Below are 24,458 nucleotides of genomic sequence, written 5' to 3'. Positions count from 1 at the left end.
AGTGAATACCATCCTCATGCACCTCCAGTCCATGGTCTTCCCCAAGCACAAAATCTCTTCGGCAAGTGATGGCTCTTGTTCATGAGCTAGCCCCCTCAAAATCACGTTCAATAATGCAATCAACCCAGTTTTTTTCCAAAAATTCAAGTGCACATATGCATCACTGCTATGCTACGTCTAGTTTCGTATCGTAAATATTCACACTCGCATGTGTGTGAATTTTCCTACTGAGCTACGCTTACCGGAGAATATTAGGGAGGAAGTAGGGGGAGAATATTACCCAAAATTCCATAACACGTGTGTGGGCGAAAGCAAAAAACCATCAGCTCAGTTATGATAACGTGAAAATAAATAGAAAAAGCGCAAAATTTTTGCTCGTAATGCGAACCATCGCTCGTTAACAGAGCCAAAGTTTGCAACTTTTGCTCGTTATGTGAATTGCTCATTAACTGAACAGCTCGTTAACCAAAGTTCCACTGTAAATATCTTAAATATTAAAAAGCAAGACAAATATATTTTTAGGCCTGATATGCAGGGCCGTCATTTCAACATTTTCCAGGGGAGGCAAAGCACATGTGCTCAATATATATATACCATTTTTAGTGTATTTTCAAAAGCCGGGGGGGGGCCCTAAATGACGGGCCTGCTGATATGGTTGTGCTGTCCTAGCTGCCTCACCATCCTGAATCTAGTTATTGACTTTAAGAGTCAGAAGTCATATTATGCAAAATCTGGAGGATAAGGTGAATGAGAACACGCAATAGAGAGCTTTTATTCGTCAATAACTGTGAGCATAAGAATTTTCCTGAGCAAGGGACAAATTGTTTTTAAATTACACAATGCTTCTGATACATCATTTCCTATTTAGGCAATTTGCCTGTCGTGGAACTTGTATTTGTATAACAGCATTACAACCAGCCAGACTTCATTCCCTTATTTACCCAATCTTGTAGCATGTGACTTCAAATTCTACTCCCAAAATAATCATGAAAGATAAAAATTTTTACTCACTGAAAACATCAAAGCAGCAATGACACACAATACAACTCACCATAACATTATTTTTAAATTTAATACTTAGGAATTTTTAAAAATAATGACATACATATATGGTATACATGGGGATGATGTTTCAGCTAATGCTTGCCTATATGCCCGAAAAGATGAAGAACTGTCAATGAGAGCGCAGTATTCTTTCAGGCCCTGAAATAAACATTATATTGGAAATAAAAAATTATGCACTATGCAACACATGAAATAATGTTCAGCAAAATAATATGCTTTGCATGAGAAAAATATAAAAATACATAGTTTACATATATTTATATGTTGTAAGCATTGTTATCAAGGAGTAATCATCATAGATTATATTAACACTATGGAAAGTGCATCTAGCGATTATTATCATTAAAGAGTATTAGTATCAAGAATAGAATTTTCACTGTATATTATATCTATCCAACATAGATATAATATACAGTGAATATATCATTCATAATGAGCTAACTCAACACTCATGCGCTAAACTGAAGTTTACTACTCCTACATAACTGAGAAATAACATGTTTATGGACATTTTCGTGTATTTTCATCATCATCAATTACCCATCAAACTATGACTAGTGTTATAAACTCCATGAGATAGCATTTCTTCAAAATCAAACTCTTTTGCCTCAAAAACACAGACAGTAAAAATAAGATATGACTTTAGTACTATCTGGTAAACAGAGGGGAACACTTGGTCACCAATGAAGATTATTACCATAGGTGTGAATGAAACGTCTAGTTTAATTCCGCCTGGACTATAGCTCTATAAATGAAAAAAATTTTTGAGGGATATTTAGCTCGTCTTGGCCATCACAGACCTCTGATGATTGTGCAAGAAAATCTGCTCTACTGCTACTTCCATAGCTCTCACAGTAGGTTTCTGAAATTAATCATGTGACCTGTGTATTTAATCCCTTGAACTGCAATTTCTTTTTAGGCAGCACTGCTCAGACAGACAATTTAATTTCCTTCGTTTCAAAAGGAGGGATTGATATAGAAACTTACGGTTTCCTTGCTAAAATAATTTTTAACTAGTAAAAAAATATTTGCTTCACACATTTACATGAATGTTTGCTATACATACATAATAGAACATGAATGTTTGCTATACATACATAATAGAACATGATTAGTGTTGAAATATTCTTCAATAATGTTTAACAAAAGTATATTACAGTTCTAATCTTTTAAAGAAAAAAGTGTTTCAACATAATGCTAATGTATTTGCAACAAATTCAAACATGTAAATGTATATATTTATCCTCACCTATATTCAGGTTTATTTTAAAATACTAATAAAATTCAAGTGTATGATACTTCTCAAAATGCTCCGGAAGATGCGGTGCTACTTGGCATCGTTTGCATTTTTTATCATCCTAAATTTTAATAATTCATAAATATAATACAGTATATAATTGATCTTGGCTGCTCCATTATTCCACTGTTCTGGAATAAGCATTTTTGATCAATGTAACCAAATCAAATAGTAATGTAATCAAAACCAAATTTCTTGATCATGTTCGAAGCTCAATTTACGGAATGAAGAACTAATGTTCAAGATCCTCAGTTACAAAACTGTTTCCCTAATTTTGCTTATCTTATTCTTGCTTTCAAAGAAATATACTTTCATTAGATTATTACAATGTAATGCAATAAAAAGATTCAGATTTTGAAAGTGAGTCTCTGTCAGAGTACCATTTGTTAGTATTATCTCCGCTCGAAAGGGAGTTCAGATGTGGCAGTGATTCCAGTACTGCCAAAGGGTAGTAGGGGTATCACAATCACTTTAACTTAGGCCTGAAGGACATTTGTTCCTCACTTGGGGTCATGTTCCTGGAGCTTTCAGAATTCACAGATAGGTGGCTTTGTTGGGATGGGATTCACCTAAATAGGCGGGGGGGGGGGGGTGGAAACTTACGAAAAGCTTAGGTCAGGTTTTTTACTCCCAGACCAAATAGATGGAAATTGGGTTTATTAATTAATAATAGTAACAGTATTGACGGGAAATTACCCCCCCCCCCCATGGTCGAGAAGCCATCCAAGATGGCTTCTCGACTGACACTACATCACAGGGCAAATTAAAATGTGTTCTAATAAATGCTAGGTGCTTGGGCAGTAAGAAAGATTTTATAGAAACTGATAGCACTAGAGGGCCTAGATCTTATAGCCATTACAGAATCTTGGGCAAGTGATGGGGATGAATCATTCTTACACATCTCAGGATACGATACTTTTTAAGAAATAGATCTGATAGGAAAGAAGGTGGAGTCTTCATATGCGTGAAATCATGTTTGAAGGCTAGAGGGGATGTGCAGTGCAAAGAAGTGATATTGAAACTGTATGGGTTGAGCTTGAAAACAAAAGGCAGCATAAGCTTATTGTATGGGTTTCAAATTGAATAGGGATCCAAACAACAATGCCAAACTTCATTATGAAATTTTACACATGCATAAGCATGAGAGTGTTGTCATATTAGGGGATTTTAACTACCCGGGTATCAATTGGAAGAAATGCTTAGCTAGAGATCAATATGAAAGAGATTTTCTCAAATTGGTGTTCGATAATGTTTTGTATCAGCCAGTATGACAAGCCAGTAGGGGTACTGCTATTTTAGATTTAGTTCTCACTGGTTCCAAGGATCTTGTTGAACATATTAAGGGAGGGGGGAACAAGTTTTCTTTCAGTGATCATTGTGCCGTTAGTTTTCTTTAACTTTTCTTCGGGTAAGGTTGATAACAGAAGAATAGTTCCTTGCTTGCGGAGAACCAACTTTGATCTTTTGAGAGAAAGGACAACAGAAATTTTCAAAGACCGGCTGGAATCAGTCGATGGAAAGAATTTAGTACGAAGCTGCCCTCTGTTTTGCATGACATCATACCCTTCATTCATAAAAAGCACATTTCTACATCATGCCTCCGTTGGTTCACGGATAGCGTGCATAATCTTTATCTTAAAATGAAAAGAGCATTCAGAGAGTATAAAAGTGGACAAGGTGACCTCCTATCATTTACTGATAAAAGAGCATTGAAGAAAGAAAGGGATAAGGGATAGTAAAAAAGAAGTTGAATCTAGAGGTTGGCAGATAACATTGGCACTGGCTGAAAATCATTTTTCAGGTATGCCAATAGTGGATGTAAGGGGCCAGTTGGCCCCCCTCTTGTTAGAAGGGTCTAGGGTAGAAAGTAATGGAAGCATGTGTAGTGCATTCGATGTTCTTTTCGCGTCAGTTTTTAATAGGGAAACGATATTCAACGTGCGAGTGTTGCATGGGGACAATAAAATCCTCAAAGATATTCAAGTGGAAGATGAAGTTCTAAATCTTCTAAAAAATGTATGTGCATGCAAAGCACCAGGATCAGATCATATCTATACTAGGGTCTTCAGGGAATGTCCTAATGAATTTTTGGAGCCAGTCGCACAGATTTACAGGAAATTGCAAGATTGCTAATGTGGTTCCCATATTTAAAAAACGTAGTAGATGAGCTGCTTCCAATTATCATTCAGTTTGACGAGCTCTCTCGAAAATTTCGGAAATTATTATCAAAAACCAATCAGTGAAGTGTATAGATGAGAATAATGTATTGTCGGATAATCAGCATGGATTCAGAAAAAGGAAGTTATGGGTAACCAACCTCTTTTGCTTCTATGATTATGTGACTAGGGCAAGGTAACGGCAAAAATGTAGATGTTGTTTATTTTTATTTCCAGAAGGCATTCAATCGGGTTCAACATGGTAAACTCTTGAAGCGTTTACATGAGATTGGGATTAACTTGAATTGGATAGAAATGTGCTTGAGAGATAGGTCACAACGGGTTATGGTGAACTGGGAATTCTCTGATTGGACAGGTATCACAAGTAGAGTCCCTCAAGGAAGTATCCTTGGCCCCATACACATTTCACTTTCTATCGATAAAAAAGATCAGTGTATCGGAGGGAATGTTAGCAAATTTGCAGATGATGTCAAGCTAATGGGGATAGTCTAGAATCAAAGTAATACGGAGTTGCTCCAGATGAACATAAACAGGATTGCAGAATGGCAAATGAATGCAGCATGGGTACATGATGCTTAGCATTGACAAGTGCATGGTCACTTATTTTGGTTCGAACAACCCACATTTCTCTTACAAGTTGAATGATGTCATTATCCCAGATGCAACTATGGTCACTGATTTGGGTACTCTCATTGACAAGCGGCTTAGGTTTTCTGAACACTGTTCAGCGGTGGTCAGAAAAGCACATAGAATGCTTGGTTTAATTTTCAAAAAGGTCTCTTTGCATTCTTCTAAAGTTATCATTCTACTTTTCCGATGCTTAGTTTGTCCGGGACTAAAATATACCATAAGGTTTTGGAGACCATACTGACATAGACTACATAGACGTGGTTGAAGGGGTACAGAGAAGAGCTATGCATGTCCTTGTTGGCACAGAGGGCTTGAGTTATGAAGAGAGAGACTTCATTTTTTGAATACATTTACATTGGAAGAATGCAGGTGTCTGGGGAATATGTTCAAAATTTTCAATGGAATGTGTAGGACGGACCATGAATTATTATAATATGCCATAAATTGACCGCTTTGACAAGGGGACGCCAGTATTGATTGGCAAGGGAAAATTCTAGGTTCTGGTGTTGCAAGGAATTTTTCTCTAATAGTGTTAATAAATGAAATAGAATTTACTACCCCTGAGGGTAAGCTAACACAATTGACACATTTAAAAAGAAATACAGTAAACATGTTGGGGTAAATCAAGAATCTATCCATACTTAGATAACACAACCGTTAATATTTATTTTTACAGGCATTGTATTGTATTTTATTATTGTATACATACTTTTTATAATCACATTTTTAATTGGGTTGCTGTATTTTAGAAATATATGACATCCATATTTGTTATGGACATCTTTTCTCAGCCACCTCATCGGGCATTTTGCCTGTTGGGGGTCTCATATTTAAAAGTAGTACATATTCTTCAATACACTCCATCTGAACAATGTTAAAATGGGCATTAAATTATCAAAGAAACAGTAGAGAAAATTAAAATTTTCAAACTTTTATATGTCTTCAAAGATTTTCCCCTGAAAATTTTAAAGATTTGTTGTTTAGCAACTTGGTGGGGAAAAGCACAGTCTGACTTCCCATAGAATTTTTCCAAACTAAATTTGCTCGTATAAAAATCATGATTTTTTTTCTTTCGAAAAAAATTAGAATTAAACAAAAAAAATTGATATTAAATTAGATAGAAAACTCAAGGGGAATTTGTAAAAGTGTGAATTATCCAAAATTTGAATAAACCAAGTTCTTTTGTATATAAAGTGAAATGTCTATATAACGATACTCAATGGAACAGAAAAACATATCATTATAAAGGAGTTATTGTTATAGATGGAATATATTAACGCTAAGAAAAGTGCATTATAGGACACAGATTATTATTGTTTTAAAGACAATTATTTCTATAGACAGCATCATTATACAGTAAATTATGTTATGTCATTATATAGGATTTTTGTACTATTATGGCTATATTCCCTACTATCAACTTAAACAACTTAAATTTAGTGGTAACAACACCTGCACATCCTTCTTATAATGTCACGGTGTTCCCGTCCTTTGAGTGTCATAGTAACAAAGTTTGTAATAAAATCCAAAACAAAACTAGAGACAGCTTTAACTGCTCATTTTTCCACAAATAAAAATATTGTCTATCTTTCCACTAGTTCTATAATAACCTTTTCAGACACGAGCACTCGTTTTTTGGAATTTTCAAAATGTTTTTTGCAATTTTCATACCCAAAAAAAAAAAAAAAAAAATGCATCAAAAACAAATGTCAGCAAGTCTTCATTTTTTTATTTTTTTGAAGAATTAATTAACTTCATTCAATTTTTTCAGTTGATGCAGGGTATTCATCTTCACATACAATTTTTTTCAAGAATTTTTTTTCATAAATTTTATGTAATAAATCATACTTTTCCCAGAAACACTTTCTCCTGGAAGCCATCTTAAAAACCCTCTGAAAGTTAAACTTTAAGTGCTGCCCTCTGATGAAAGCCCTTAAAATTCATATTCCCTATATTTCTAACTCAAAACTTACACAATCCTCCAAGTCAGGGCTTAACTCAGGTGAAAAGTTCTGTTGTGAGAAAAACAACCCACACATTTGTCGCATCAGGGCCTGAAAGGGATATATAATCACACACCTTTGTTATGCAAGAATGAACTTGCACATCCCTCCAGCGTGAAGTAGAATAACTTAAAATGAAGCAGACTACAAAAAAACAAAAGGGACAATTCTGTAACATAATTAGCTAGTATATCACCCCCTATAAATTATTTATAATGAGTGTTTTGGGTGGACATATCTACACAATTTTAGTAAAAATTCTGAGATTGCTCTTATAGCAAAAAAAAAAGCTATGAACACATTCTGAACTACACCTGATTAAGAAGGACTGTGTTTAGTGAATATATGGGCTTCCCCCCACTACATCCAAATGAAAAATTTCAGCATTTGTGCAACTGGAATAAGCACTGACTGTGAATTGGGATGAAGATTTGACATAACATTTAATCGAAATAGCACAACATATCTTTTAAAGCATTGAGTATAAAATTTAAATATAAAACCATATTTTTAAAAATGAATTGATAAATTTTCATGATATGGCCAAGTAATTGATATGACAAGTATTGGATGAAAAAAAAAATGAAGCACAATGAGAAAACCCCTTGAAATTCAATCATTAAAAATCTAAAAATAAACTCATAGTATCTTTATATAAATCATGCACGGATGGATAATCAAAATTAAAAGTAAACATGAACAATAACCTCAGTGATGTTTCTTTGCCACTCCAGTCTTCGAATTGGAGCAGAATCTAAAGCTGATAAAATTGCTAGATATGAATTGAAGTTGTTCAGTTTCCTCAAGTATTTCATCATTTTAATGAATTTGACAACATATTTTTCTCTGTCTTTGGCTTCTTCCTGTTCCAAAATACGGGACCTGGCCCTAAAAATTTTGAATAATAATTTCAGGCTGATAACTAAAATAGAAACTTGAACTTGTTAGGACTTGCATATTTGAGCTTTACCAATAAAAAAATACTGTATATATACTCATGTATAAAAGTGCCTAGTTTTTTTTCCAATGTTATCACCAGTCTTAAAAAAAATTCATTAAATGTAATGGTCATTGATGGCAATGTACCTGGTCTCTGCAACTCTTAATTTCAAAACCTACAAGTGGAAGTTATTTTCTTGCCTACAAATATGAGATATGAATTTTTTTTCTATGGACCCTCTAGGGTGTTATAAAAATATTTAAACTATTTACTATGTGGACTTTCATTTGCACAGATTTTAGGGGAAAATACAGGTTTTTTTTTAGGGACCAAATTGCAGTCACAAGGGATTTGCAGTCATAATTAAATTTTATGAAGTCATAGGAAAATATCATGATGTTATACCCATAACAATAAGAAAAAAAAAAAAAGTATTTTCTTCCTAAATTTTGGTCCCACTTAATTTTTATGTGTCTTTGTATGCAAAATCATACTCTGACTTATGAAACTGCAACTTGTACAGTTATCAAGTGCGCAAACTAATATTGGTTAGCACACTTGCCCGGTATGCAAGGGGATCCAGGTTCGATTCCCAGAGGAGGCAAATCACTTTTCTTTCCTAATATCAGTTTCGGCATAACATCCAGAATATTCAATTTCTCAGTATATTTCAGGCCGAAAAAATACCATCTCTTCTAACAAAATGCCAACTGGGGCGAAAAATTACTGTAGTTAAGGGAGGCTGCTATGACTCCACGCAGCGCTTCACGCTACTAATGCGTGTCATAAGGAATTGAAAAGTGTGTCTCTGGTGTATTGATTAGCGCACTTGCCTGGTATGCGAGGGAACCCAGGTTCGATTCCCGGAGGGGGCAAATCACTTTTCTTTCCAACTATCAGTTTCGGCATAACATCCAGAATATTCAATTTCTCAGTAACAATTAATCGATTAGCCGGCCCAATTAATAGGACCAGGCCCTAGTAATACTTTAGTTCACTAGTGAATGTATACTGTTTAAATTTGAGGAATAAAACAAACTGTGAGAGCCGAGTAAATGCCCACTTATCGATGCAAACTGGGCTTATCAACATAATCGTGTAAATACGGTTTATGTTGGATTGTTTTCCTTTTTTTTCCCCTCTCCATGCACGTGCGGGAACCGGTTGTTCCGACGCTATATGCAAATCGGCAGTGGCGTGCTCTCACCCTCGGGAGCACGGATATATAGACGGGTTTTTTCTCTATATGTAAGATGTCTGTTTTTTTCATGTATGTATGTCGGGATTTGATTTCTCTCTCCTTTTTGATTGCCGGCCGTATTTTCTGATGAACGTAAATGATCTTTTTTTTGCAACTTTTATAGAATAAAAGTTAGAGTTCAAAATTAACTTCCGATCGTTGTTTTTCTTTCTTCAGCTCAGTCAGCACGCTCTGCCCCCAACAGTTTATTTGTATTTTTGCTATCCTTAACTTAAATCATGATTGTTCAACATGAATAACATGAGGATATACATTACATACATTTTAATCCTCCAGGTCTGGCATGTTTTTGAATATACATGGAAAATACTGCACATGGTCAAAAAACCCATTATACCAGTTTTTCTCAATGTGCACACCATTTCTCCTTGGGGGCACAACCAACCATTGTCGTTTCATTTGGTGCCGCTATGAGCTGTCCTTGATGTGTGTCCATTGAAAACACCATGAATTGGTACTTTGTTAGACTATTCTGGGAAGCCACAATTATTTTCACAATTTTTTGTTATTTTAGAGAGTGCATCTTTTATTATCATTTCAGAACAAAATATGGCTATAGAAGTACAATACATTTTTTAAATCTAGAAAGAGTTGATTCTTTCTCAGTGTCATTTTTTGAGTTCCAAACTGTATATTGTACCCCTAAATTAACTATTTTAGCTGATTAAAAAAAATCTGTGCTAATTTATTGCAATGCTATTGTTTCAATTTGCAAAAGAAAAGAAAAAAAATCATGTTATTAATGGAGGTGAAAAATAGAGTAGCATTTCTCAACCACCGAGCCATCTGTGTTATTCGCCATTTCATCCGCCACGAATATACAGCACGAAGTAAAAAAATAAATAAATGCAAATAACGAACAGAATGCCTCCAAATCGTTTATTACAGCAGTATGTGTTCCACATGACCACCATCACAGGGGACAACACATTGCAGGCGAGTCACAAATCCAGCAACAGCAGAGTGCAGCAGGTCCACATACACAGTTTACAATGAACTGGTTTTGGATTAAGAGCGCAAGTTCTTATATAACCATCTCATTTGCCTGTTTCCATGAAGTCGCTCGTACCAGCACTACCTATCAGCTGTTTTTAGTTATTTTTTTTCCTCTCTTAAAAAAATTCATGTGACCTAGTGATGCTAACCCTGCAAACCGTTTTTTATTTCAGTTATTTTTCTTGGTTGTTATTCATTTTTAAAGTTTCTACAGACTTTTTGCCCACCATGCATTATATTTATTGATAATTTAAAAAAGCTTAAAAACTTTGAACACATATTAAAATTTTCTTAGTTTTTCTCTTTAAATTAGAATAAAAAAATGACTGAGCAACTCCTTAGCCAATCAAAATGCATTTTGCATTTGCACCTTGTTATACAAAAAAAAGATATGCACTCAAAACACACAAGACCAATAATTACCAATAAGACATTTTGTTAAAATGCTCTGTGAATTTTGTAAGATTTGGACTGAGTTCTTCTTTTTGCTCTTTAGCCCATAGCAAAACTTCAGGAATCTGTAAAAGAAAGACATAAAATTTTCAATAGAGTGAACCCTCAATTTAACAAACTAATAAGAATGAAGGATTATCCATTGAATCACAATTATTTTTAAACACCAAAACATGTCAAATATTTTAAAATCAGAAACACTATACTGCAACTTTAACAGCAATAACAAAGTGAAAGATTTACTCTATTTATAGGCGAACAAATCTTCGGTATGGTTTTTTTTTCAAAATTTCAGTGAAGTCTGTAATTAATATTGTCATACTTATTATGAAAAGACAGTTTAAAATTCAGGAGTTAATTTCACATTTACGTAGAAATGTCCTCTCTACTTGTTAATACAAAATTCTGCAAAAGACTGGCTATATTTTTGGAGATGATGATTACAAAGATCCCAGTCTCCCGTTTGCTGTATAAGTACTCTACCACCCAGTGTGGGGGCAGAGATGAATTTTCTTCCTTGTAACCATCATCTCCAAAAATATAATCAGTCTTTCGAGGAATCTTACATTAATTTTACATTATCTGGATAAATATCTTGCAACACCCTACAACTCAATCTCGAGGCCCCTTGGTTGCCCATAAAAGTCCAATAACAGACTGATAGAAAGTCACAGATATATTATGTTTAATATAATTTTATCAAGAAAATAAATCTTTTCGAACCAATGATGGTATCATGGCACCGCACTTGTTGTTTAGGATGTACTGATTGTCCAGCACCATTCTCACCAACATGGGTGATTGGGTATGAAAATCTTTGGAAAGCTACTTCTTTCCAGGAAGAATTTAAGAATTTCTTTCCAGGTTCTGTATTTTGCAGAAATTATGTTCATTGTTAAGTCATGGTTTTCATACCCTTACATGCAGCAGGAAAATTAAAGATGGTAGACTTGATATTGTATCAATCTACAGAATCGTGACTCAGGAGCATATGCAGAATTGACCTTAACAGGAAGCATAACAGGTTTGCAGTACAAAAAATTTCTTCCAGAAAAATTAACTTTCAAAAAGCATTTTAAATTAAGAGATATTGATTAGGATAGCATATAAAAGTATTTTATTTCAAATCCTTCCGCTCCTATGTCCGCCTCTGTCATGACTTTTTACTTCCCCTGAAAATTCCTTATATGAAGTCAATCACATTACTCACGAGTTGGCAGTCTTGTTGGTGCCATTAATTTTTCGAGGATTTACTGCACATATTTTATATAAAGTTTGATTCATTAACATTATAAGAGTAGAAAACATATCAAAATACTTTTTGTCTTCATGAAATTTAATCAAAATAGCTGGGTGGGTGTACAAAGTATTCAATGCTGCTAGGCTAAAAAAAAAGTTGCATATTTTGACGTTTTGTTTGAGTGCTTTCAGCATGAATTTGTCATGAAAATAAGTTCACAGATCATGCAATATCTCAAAAACTTATTTTTGGCCAGATTTGTTTCACAAATTATCTTGTAGTTCAGGGAAGAGTTCGATGACTACTCAAATTCGTCTCTAACAAGTTTGATAGGCTTTTGATAAGATATACAGTCAAACCTCTATATCTCAAAACTGACGGGAATGAAAAAAATTTCGAGATATTTTTTTTTAGAACTATATTTTACTACATACTAATGAAATTATTGGTTAAGTTACACAATGTTGAATCATACTGTATACATATATATTAAAATATGTTCAAATTTTTCGTGTTCAATTCAATTCTATTCACATACCTTATTTAAAATAATCCCTAAGCTTAGACTGATGCATATTTTTTACTCTTTGAGCCTTTACAATTCCATCTATACTAGCAAAAGGGTCCTATCTTCTCAGTTTGCTCCAGAAAATGGTGCAGCATTTTTACAGCATGTGTTTAAGCATTTTTCGCTGTTACTTTTTTCTAATTCTTCTGGAGCATCTTCTGCTGTATTTTTGTTACCTGAGTTGGCCATACACAGGACTGTAACTAGAGGGAGGCAACTGCCCTGGGTGGCAAAATTTCAGGGGCGGCAATTTCAGGTGGAAACAAAGAATACCGTTACAAAATTATCAAATTTTAAAGCTGTGGGGTGAAAAAATAATGTTTGTCCCAGGCAGCAAAAATCCTAGTTACAACCCTGGCCATACATATATCAATAATTTTGGTATTATAATATCCTGGATACAATTCAGTTAGTGATTTCCCTGAATGAAATAGGTCTGGTGTAATTGCATATATCAAAGATGGTTATCTAACTGACAGAATCACCATTGACATGATTACAGCCGAGATAGTTTGTATTTACTGTGATGAATTAAGCCTCAGCATAATTTTAGTATACCATTCTCTTGATTTTACCACGACAGAATTTATCACAGAATATCATTCATTTTTATTTCATTGAAATTCAAAAATATTGTTTGTCTTGGAGATTTTAATATTGATTTAATGCAAACTACCAATGATATTTTTGAATATAATGCAATGTTGTATGAATTGTGGGTTTTGAGTCCTACGTAAATCTACCCACATGAATCTACCACATTATGCTGGGTTGTCGCAATTCGTCGCTCCAAAGAACCCGTTTCCACTGATCAACGGTCCAATTTCGATGTGCTTTGCACCACCTTAACCGAGCAACGCGGTTAGACTTTGTGACCAAAGGCTTATGGGCAGCAGCATGACCATGAAAACCAATCAGATGTGCTTCCTCACGGATGGTATTCATTGAAACAATACTCCCGGATGCCTGTTGAAACTCCTCGCGGATGAGGGCCATCGCTTGGGTGCGGTTCTTCCGAATTTCTCTGGACAGCACCTGTCGGTCTCTATCTCCCAGTTTCGTTGGTCTGCCGACTCTGGGCAAATTCAGACAATCACAGCTCACCTTCCACTTCTTAATCACATAGGCCACTGTCGATTTTGGGTACTTCAGCTTGCTAGATATGTCCCTTAAGGATCGGTCATTTTTGTGATACCCGATAATTATACCCTTCTCGAAATCAGAGAGCTCCGAACTGCGCGGCATCTTGCATGCGACTAATGCCGATGCTGTTTCCTACACGATATATACCGGCGGAGTAAGTGACGTATCTCAGGACCACAGATATCGTCATTTGCATAGGTGTCCAAATACTTATTGGTAGATAGTGTATACCAAACCAACAAAATTCTATGGCCTTAATTCTATTTAATATAACTGAAGTAAGAAAAACGATTTTAAAATTGGACAATAATAAAGCTGTAGGTTATGATGGTATTTCGGCTAAAATGTTGAAAATTGCTAGTAAATATCACATACGCTTTCTAACAAATTTGATAAATGCATCAATTTTTGAGGGAGAATTCATTGAAAAATTGAAATATTCTATAGTAACTCCCATCTACAAATTTGGCTGTGTACAAGAATTCAATAATTATCATTCAATTTCTGTTCCTCCTATATTTTTCCAGGTAACTGAACGTTTAGTTAAAATAAAGCTTATGCATTTTTTAGTCAAATTCTTACTTTAAAGACACACAATTTGGTTTTCTGAAGAACAAAAATACTGAGATGGCTATCTTAAAACTTATAGAATATATTTATAAAGCAATCAATGATAACAAACAAGCGCTAGCTGTCCTCTTAGACCTAAGAAAAGCATTTGATACAGTTAATCATCAAATTCTCCTTAAGAAATTGTTTTGTGTAGGAATTTGAGGATTTTTTACAACTAGTTTAAAAGTAATTTGTCAAATCAGATGCAGGTCGTAAAAATTGATACTGAGCTAAGTCATTTTCTATTTATAAAGAATGGCGTCCCTCAAGGATCTGTGTTGGGATCATATTATTTTTAATTTATGTAAATAATATAAAATATCTTGAATTACATGGTGATTCCATGCTGATGACACAGCCCTCATAATTACTGAAAATAATCTTTTGACATTAAAAAATCACGCAGAACATGATCTAGCCATATTAAATAGTTGGATAAGAAATAATAAATTATCATTGAATTTGAATAAAACTAAATATATAAAATTTCAACTCTATACCAATAAAAACAATACTGATAATATCATAATTCAGTGTCATAACAAGAAATGTTTACATGTGAACTGTTCCTGTCCCATAATTAATGAAACTGAAGAAATAAAATATCTTGGTGTAAAACTATGAATAAAAATTTAAAATGGAAGGCCCATGCCCTGACGATCAGCAATAGACTAAATTGCATAAATATTCAAATTTTTGATTTAAAAAAATATAGTTTCTATGGATTTCATTCTAACAATTTATTATGCCTGGGTACTTTCCCTGATTCAGTATACCATCTGTGTATGGGGAGGGGACTATGAATCAAATTGAAATCCGATTAATATTTCTCTATATATACCACTGCTCAAAACAATTAGGGGAGCACATGGTTTTAACAAAATTACGCAAAGATGTATACCGATAAGTAACATAAAATGAATCATCCATAATTTAAAGCCTAGCAGGAAACGGAAGAAGAAAACTTCATATGCAAATCAAAGTTCATGACGTCAAAAACCAGAAAAAGGAGATAAGGGCAGAAATCGGGATGTTGCAGAAACGTCTGTTTTACTGCCGTAACTGTGAAATTCGATTGTGCAGTATTTTTTTTTGAGACAAGGTGACTTGAGGATGTCTCAACAACGTGATTTACCAGAATCCATGGCATGGCGTGTTATAGGCAGACTGGAATCCGGGCAAACACAACGTAGTGTCGCGGACGCTGTTGGAGTCGCAAGAAGTGTTGTTGCAAGGCTGTGGAATCGATTCCAAGAAACAGGCCGCCTGTTACTGTCCGAGACTTGCAGATTGCACTTCTTGAGGAGTGGAACAGTATCCTCCAAAGTCTGATCGATAACCTCATCGCATCCATGGCAAACAGGTGTGCAGCAGTCTTAGCTGTTCGAGGAGACCACACGCCCTATTAAAACTCATGCATCATGTCTAAACAGTACTTTTTTTATCGTTTACATGTAACCAAATTCTTGCCCTAAATCATCTTTTCATGTTTTTTCCATATTTTCAAAGAATTAAAGCTTAATTCCAAATTTTTTTACGTCTTTTTTCTGTATTGCGCATTGATACGCGTGTACTATCCATTGTAAGCCAATACGTGGCTGTCTCGCACGGTTTTCTTCACTTTTTTGCTTGCTCCCCTAATTGTTTTGAGCAGTGTATATAAATAAAATATTATGTACAATATTTCATTCAAACAGAGCTTGTTATCAAAATGATTTCCATTTTAATCTCAGCAAATTACATATGGTTAAAATATATTAATGTTTATACAGATAAATTCTTCATGGTTTGAAATCAAAACTGGATCAAACCCAGAAAGCAGACAGGGAATTTCCTATCACATTCACAAAAAAACCAAAGAAAACTATTTTCCAAAAGCAGTTTTATTACCTCGCTCCCAGAAACTACAACTTAAACCGTGATTTAAAAAATGATAAAAATTTAAACTCCTTCTGTAAATCCATTATCCACTATATAAATAACCAATAACATACAACTGCTATACTTTAAATGGAAAATAATTTGCTTCAGAAACTATTTAAAATTATAATAAAACTGAAATTGACACATTATTAGATTGATTGAGAAAACGATATTTAAGGCCACATTATTCACTTCGCTTTGTGTGTGTGTGTTTGCCACCAACATAAATATTCAATATAGTCTGCCTTGGACGGATCGTACTGATCTCTTAGGCACAACAATAGTGGACCATGCATGTTGTTTGTATATGTGTTTTATCTTTATTTTGTTTTTTTTATGTATTGTATATGCATGTGTGTAGTATGTTAACAAATTTCAGCTTCAGAAGCACCACGTAAAAATGCATAATATATACTCTAAAGACCCCACAGGCAAATTGCCCAAAATACATGTCTTATCTTGAAGAGAGGAAAAAAATTATCTTCTCCCATGAAATTAAAGATTTCTAGTAGTCTCAATCCCATTGAATTTTTTTTTACAATTTCATTTACTGAATTTGAGTCAAGCATTTATGAGAGACATGTATACTGTTTTGAGGAAGAGCCAGACCAAGCCCGTCATTTAGGGGGGGGGGGCTTTTGAAAATACACTAAAAATGGTATATATATATACATACATTGAGTACATGTGCTTTGCCCCCCCCCCACTGGAAAAAGTTGAAATGCCCGTCCTGAGCCAGACCCTTCATTCTCAGCTTTCAGCACATGATGCCAACACAAGCTTTTTAACCTCTTATTTGTGTTAAAACAACCATGGACAGACTGGCCTTCAATTTACTGAGAACAAACTGCAATACGGATGTGATTTCTACTAAGTCCATAAAGTCTATAGTTAGTTAGACCCCAACCTTACTCTGCTGCAAAAAAAAAAGGATGCCACAAATATAAGTATCTCCTTATTTAGGTTTCACTGCATTATAATATTTTTTTTTAATCAGAAAAATTGTTGTCTAAAAACTTAAAAACATACTTCAATTTTTTGGAATAAATCAGCATCTAAAACTGTCATTTGTTCAGCCAAATATTCAGATTTGAAGTCAACCAGTGAAGCTTGACGGGTAGATATTGCCATTGATGGTAGAAGCACTGGAGTATTTAAAAGACATCTTTGACGAGCTTCACATTTTTCTACAACTTTTTTACGCAATGCTCGAGCAAGAATCAACTCTCCTCTGCTCACCAGTTGAAAGACAAAGTCCATCAACAGAGAAAGGACATCTATCTGAATATCAGCTATGCTAGTTAAAGTAAGCACTCATTAAAAGAGAATATTTCAATGTGGTAAAATTTTGATGCCAAGTAAATAGTAAACAGTATTGAATATTGAAATAAAAATAAAGATTAAACTAGCAAAATGAAGAACATACTGAAATAATATGCCCAAACATTCAAAATAAAATTTCTTATAGGAATTTGAAAAACCTACAAGTAGACTTCTAGCACTTGATTATTTTTTTTTTTTGCACCATCCTCATTTTATACATGAGGATAAATTAAACCAAGTTTAGCTGGTTAAATATGATTCTGAATGCCTTTTTTTTTTTCATGTCACTTAACCCTTAACTGACGTTATGAAAATTCTGTGTGTAACTGGCATCGTGGTGAAATTTTGACCCCAGCAAGCAGTAGCGTCGGAGCCGAGGGTGCTGTGGGTGCTTAAGCACCCAGTAATTTTTGGCATGGATCCGAGCACCCCCAGAATTGATTCAGAAATTAAAATTTCCAATATAAAGCTAAAGACAAGCACCCACAGTTTAGAAAAACCTTCCGACGCCCCTGCCAGCAAGTATTAATGCATTTAAAAATCAACAAAAAAGTTTTCATAAAAGCAATGGGTTTTTCACATGTGGACTTCCATCTATCAATAATGTCACTAAAAATTTTTTTTTAAGTTTTTAAATTATTTTCTCAAAATGATCTTTTATTAAGACACATTTGAAAAAAAATGGAGGAATACATGACTTTTGAAATTTTTTAAAATATATTAAACTTTTTAAATTCAATTTCCATGATTGAAAAATGAACAGATATGATTAAAATATACCCAGAAAATAAAATTTACAAATTAAAATAATATTTACTATATTTTCACAAGCACCAAAATTAGTCTTATTCAAAGTCAAAAACACAGTCCTTGCAAACAACAACACAACATGTTGATCACACAGATCTTGCATACAATTCACTATCAGCACTATCCTAATGCTAAACCTCGGACAGCCAATGTTTAATGATTAATTTGAAACCATTATTGAGAAAACTGCCACTCTTCCGAGATGCTATCTCGATCTGAACACTGCAGCCATCAGACATAAAAGCCTTATTCAAGTGTTGTGGTGGAGCCATTTTGACCTCATGGAAACTTTGATCAATGATGTAGAGGGAGGAAAAAGTAAAAACATCATAAATTTGTCAAACATGTGTAAACAACTAGCTTGAAAGGTACTGAAAATAATATGGTCCAGATGCATTTATTTATCAAGGGGTGGCAAGATGAACAATGCATGGGTCAAGATGACCCCCCCCCCCACCAAGCCATTTAAGGGTTAACAGAAAGAGAACCCAAGCCTAATGTAAACCAAAACCTCTAATGTATATTGCTACGTGGCAGTATTTTAGCAATCTCCATTTCTGAAATACACAGTTGTGCAGTTTTTTTTCATAGTTTCAAAAGCAGTTTTTAACATATAAATCAACCTTAAAAAATCCACGAACTTCATTAAACTTCATTTTACTTGTAAATTTTGTACTCACAAACACAACTACTGAAAATGATTGATGATGGTGACAGATGCTGTCTTTCTATCAAGTAAATGTGGAGTACATATACAGCGTGTTCTGTTAATGGACCAACAAATTCAGAGGGTTTTTAGTAGACATCAAGAGGAACAAAATAATTGCAATGGAACATAGTGTTGCAAACTACATTGAGAGGGTGAAAATGACAAAAATGCATGCAGATTTCGACTCACACTGGAACGACAAAAAGTGCAATAATAACTACAAAAAGATTTATTTGATTAACTATTACATTGCTCGGCCTCCTTGCATCATGGCATGCTTGGTGAAAGGTCCCCGTCTCCCGTAGTAGTCGATCAAACATGGCGAAAGTAGTATGGTGTGGGCAACGCCTCATTGGATATTGCTGTTGGGGTACATCCGCTGTGCTAAGCGGCCATTTCTATCTGCTCAACTGTAAATCAGATGCATATTAGCATATTCCTCGTTCATGTAGTCAGCCATCACGATACTCATTGAAACAGACAACTAACTGCTAGACATGCTTACTATTGCAATAGTGCTAATTTACGTCATCTGCAGCACATGATCCTACCCCAGCGTATGCGCTTTGAGATGCTGCTTACATCAGATATGTTGAACAAACCCACAAATGCATTAATCAACTGGCATCCACCTTTCGTTTCCTCTGGACTCAGAGCCTGCATGCGTTTTTCACGATTTTCACCCTCTCAACGTGGTTTGCGACACCATGTTCCATTACAATTTTTGTTCCTCTTGATACCTACTAACAACCCTCTGAGTTTGTCGGTCCATTAACGGAACACCCTGTATATCAACAGCAACAATCTTCAATCTTCTTCAAGAAGTAGTTCCCTCTCAACTTTCTTCATTCCCAAGGCAATAGTTATTCGGGTGGTAAGGCAGATATATAAATTGGGAATTTCGTACAATTTTTTACTTCTCTTTGCTCTAGTACCAAGACTCTTCAGATGTAATACGGAATAGAGTCTGGAGCCCGGTAGTGTTATTCAGGATGTTCTCTGGAGGAAAAGGAGCAGCATTTTTACTTCTTCTGGTTTGGGGGACTGCATAAGCTGAGCTACGAGCTGAATAGAATGTTACATGTCAGTGGATTAATCCATTCTACCAATCTTACAAATAGATCAAGAGGTGACCTTATGTGTGTGCATGTGGTGAAAATGTGTGTGTAGGGAAAAAGTCAAGTCCGGTGGGAAAAACTATTGCAAAAAATTTAGGTGGAATTCGGGGAATTTTACGAGTAATTTTTCAAGGGAAGGATGTGAAATCTACGAGGAAGAGCAAGATCTCAACTTCAATTTTTTCCTGCTAGATGCCGTCACCACCGTCTCATCGGAAAAGGCTGTCCTGAAACAGCATGGTAACAGTTCATATCATGGTAACAGCATGGAAACAGTTCATATCATGGTAACAGCATGGAAACAGTTCATATCATGGTAACAGCATGGAAACAGTTCATATCATGGTAACAGCATGGAAACAGTTCATACGCACTGGCATTGCAATTTAATTGGTTTTCACCGGAGGAAGTCATTTATACTATCCTACCTGGTGGTGGTGTTAGAAAATGCCTACTTCTAGTAAAAATAGTTTATTAATATTAATTAAAATTAATATCAATAATTGGATTGCTTCTTTTTGAGAGCTTTTATGAGAGAAATACATTTGCTTACAAGATAAAATGAAGAGAAAATTTTAATTGAAAAGTAAAGACTACCAACACCAAAAAGGTTATTAAAAAAAGCAAAAATTAAAGAAGAAAATATTATATACAGTTATTTAAAAAAATTATCCTTATTTGGGATTCGTCTGCATTACCAAGTTCGTATTTACATCTTTACAGTGTCATAATGACATTCTAGTCACAGATTTTATTTATCTAACACACTGAGAAACTCTTTTTCAGTGTGATGAACTTGTCAAAGAAGACTGATATTTCCTGGTTTTAGCCATCATTATTTTTGAGAAAAGATTTTTTGTAATGCTAGCAAGCTCTGGGCATGATTGATTCCTCTTTTCTCTCTCACTGTTTGATTATACCATCATTGGGATTGATATGGTTGAATCAACAATTGTATTGTTATCATTAGAAGTGCTGATCTGAGTAGTTTTGTCACCAGCCAATGAAAATTCTTCCCTTCATTCCTGTACGGTTTCTGTGGTACATTTTTTTTTGTTTGATTTTTTACTTTTTCCAGCCATTCTTTGCTGATTTTGATTATCTGAAATCAGAGAATTTATTCCATTTGAAGTTTAAATGAAGCAACATGTTTTTCCCCACAATTACTACAGCATGAATCATCTATTCCATTCTAGATTTTACACTTTGATGTTTTATGATTCAGCAAGCATTTTGGACAAATGGCAAGTTGAGAGCAGGATGCTGATGAATGATTCCATTTTTGGCACGAGTAGCATTGAATTATACCACTTTTTTTTCTCAAATTTCTCAATCTTGATAGCAAGGTAATTAAGAGATCTAAGGGCATATATTTTTTAATTGGTTGGAATGTTTCACAGCTCCATTAGCCATACGGGAATGGACATTCATTCATTGTTACTACTTCTTTCCCTAAAGCTTTTTAGCTGTACTACGTGCAAGACCGAGAAGTTATTATCTATGAGTGCTTTGCAGATATCTTCTTCCTTTGACTCCACATGTAGTTCTTTAATAACTACTTTAATCAGTTTCTCACTCTTCAGAGTAAAAGTATTGAAGTTTACATCTGAAGGTATCAAAAATTCCTTAACTTTTTGGTGATCTTCCTCCAAATTAAGTTTCAACATAATACTGTTCTTAGAGGCTTTCGCCGAAAAGGGTTCATTACAAATTCTACAGAGTTCCTTAAGGCTGTTATTCCATTGGCTGAAATTCAAAAAGAAAATAGGTGGTACTTTTTTCTAGCTTCTCTTGACCACTAGGATCCAAGAATTAGAATTCTCAGGGTGTGGGTCTTCATTATTTACTACGGAATTTTCATGTGGGCTCTGAGATGAGCCACTTTCTACAGCTGATTTCATTACTGCTGTATTTTCAGGTGGGACAACCTCAAGTGTCAGAGCTTTCTCTAGGGGCTCGTCTATTTGCTCCATGGGATTTTCCTTGCTGAAAGCTTTTGCTAACTTTTTCTTTGCCATAATTTTAGCTTTTCTTCCCCCTTTGATTGGCTAGGAAGACTTTAAAATTCTCTTTCTTCAGCATTTGGGGGTACATTTACCAAAAGGCTCTTGGAAAAGTTCTAGAATAAATTTTGTTGTCTGCGTAGTCCTGAAGACTTCATCGCTTTCAGATCCATAGGCATCTTATAAGCTTTTTGTAGTAGTAGTTTCTTATAAGCTTTTAGCATGCATTTAACATTACTCTATATTTCACAAATTACCTGTTCCTCATTAGGGAAAAAATAATTTCATCTTCTAATTACTTCTAAAGAAGGGGTTCAACCAACACCTTCTAGAGCAAGAAGCCTTCGTCCACGATTTTTCGATGCTGTGATGTCATCACACTCCGTCACAAAACTCCGGCCTGTTTTTTCCCCGTCGATAGCTTTTCTTCCCTGATCGCCATATTGACAAGCGACAACAGTAAGCACTCACGTGCACGCAGTTTTTTAGTGATAAATTTCTATTTTAAACATTTATTTTATTAATTTATGGGCAAGGTAATAAACAATACTGTTGCACAAGTCCCTTAAAAAGAATAAGTTGGAGAAAACAACAGCTAATCTGGCCACCAGCGAGCTTCGTGGAAGGAAGTATAGGCCTATCTGTACAGCTGCATATAAAATCACACGGGTTAGTTCATTTTTTACTATTACATGAAATGCATTGATGAATATTCTGTAATATTATTGCAAACATAGTTAATTTCATAATCGCAATTTTCATAAACTCAGTGCTATACATAAGGATAGGGCTTTATTAAGTTAATTGATAATTGGCACTGTGCTATTTGAATCTTTTTTTTTTTTTTTTTGTTATCCTTCAACGTAAGAAGTTTTTAAAGAATAAACAGTTGGAGGGAATTTAGAATAATTACAGAAAATATATTTCATTTGCCGCCACCTCACATCCAGGAGCCGGGCTCCTATAAAATTTTTAGTGGATCCCACTCTAATATCTCTCATTGGAGCCTTTGTGATGGAACTTCAAATAATTACGTGATAGGAAATATTTTATTTCATGCCCCCTCCTGAAACTGGGTCCCTTGGTATGACCTGCTAGGGTCAAAGCAATGAAAATTCTAAATTTTTTTTAATGTTATAATTTCAGCTAAATACATTCACAAATTTTGAAAAAATTCAAACCTCTAATGATGCTTTTATTTCATGTCAATAGGTGTGTATGACTTGGACAGTATCATGGGATGAGACCAGAATCATGTGAATTCGTTGAGCGCCCAAGAAGAGTGAGGACTTTATAGAACCACCAGACCAGAATCAAAGTTTCCCCCCTGCCCAGCTCCATAAGGGCTGACTGTGGGACTACAGACAGCCCAGATAGGCCTATGAAGAAGGGAAGATATGTGTTTGTGTTTTGTGCAAGTGTATGGATGTGTATGAAAGAGAAAAGTTGATAATTTCGGCATAAATGGTCCTGTTCGGTCATTGCTAATGAAAATTTTAGCCTTGGAAAAAAAACATGCCACCACAACACTTGAGCCTTTTCCTAAGGAGAGAAACAGTTCAAGAAAAATGATGGTACAGTGGTCATTTACATGCGAGTTCAAAGCAAGCTCTGTATAACTCATTTTCTAGGTAAAGATATCGTTTTTTGCAAAAACCTTAGTTTGCAGTAAAACCAAGCAGCACCACCATCACCAGTCAAATCACAAAGTTTGTAAAGATGTTATACAATAGTCACTCAAATATCAAACCAACCCTATTCGCCAGGGTGATTTTTTTTTTAAATTTTTGATATAAATATGATTATTATGATATCTATATTGGGATTACAATGTAATGTAGAACTAAAATAATTTCAAAGGTAAGTAAAATATGTGTCTCAAGTTTTATATAAAGAAATATTCAAGTAATGATGTACAGTTTTTAAAATTTCGTGAATTTTCTCTTAAAATTAAATGAGAGTTGAAATATTTATAGAATAACTAAGAAGACAAAGTGTTTCATTATAAATGTGTGAATTTATGTAATGAAGCCCCTCTGAAACACTATTCCAACCATATTACCTGTTATAATGCCAAAATTCTTTGGGACGGGTGGTGGCATTCTATCTGGGCTAGGCTATTAGGTTAAAAAAATGTCAATTTATTTTTCCATATAAATTAACAAATTTCTCACCACACAAAACAAC

General features: G+C 34.6%; 1 protein-coding gene across 4 annotated transcripts in view; it reads right to left on the bottom strand.

Annotated features, from left to right (window-relative positions):
• The window catches only part of C3G (C3G guanyl-nucleotide exchange factor), a 105,342-nt gene that overhangs the window by 17,261 nt on the left and 63,623 nt on the right, over positions 1–24,458 (bottom strand). For all 4 annotated transcript variants that reach the window (XM_089232958.1, XM_089232959.1, XM_089232961.1 and 1 more), the window contains exons 15-18: positions 17,338–17,605; positions 10,793–10,887; positions 7,880–8,060; positions 1,106–1,203 (exon numbers count right to left, since the gene is read on the bottom strand). In XM_089232958.1, coding sequence (XP_089089084.1) covers positions 1,106–1,203; positions 7,880–8,060; positions 10,793–10,887; positions 17,338–17,605 — 642 coding nt within the window. The remainder of the gene's footprint in view (positions 1–1,105; positions 1,204–7,879; positions 8,061–10,792; positions 10,888–17,337; positions 17,606–24,458) is intronic.

The sequence above is a fragment of the Pholcus phalangioides genome, unplaced genomic scaffold (genome assembly GCF_987345545.1).
Source record: "Pholcus phalangioides strain wild (caught in Gottingen) unplaced genomic scaffold, Ppha-v1.0 ptg000007l_1, whole genome shotgun sequence".
Lineage (NCBI taxonomy): Eukaryota > Metazoa > Arthropoda > Arachnida > Araneae > Pholcidae > Pholcus > Pholcus phalangioides.
This window is presented reverse-complemented; position numbering and strand designations above follow the sequence as displayed.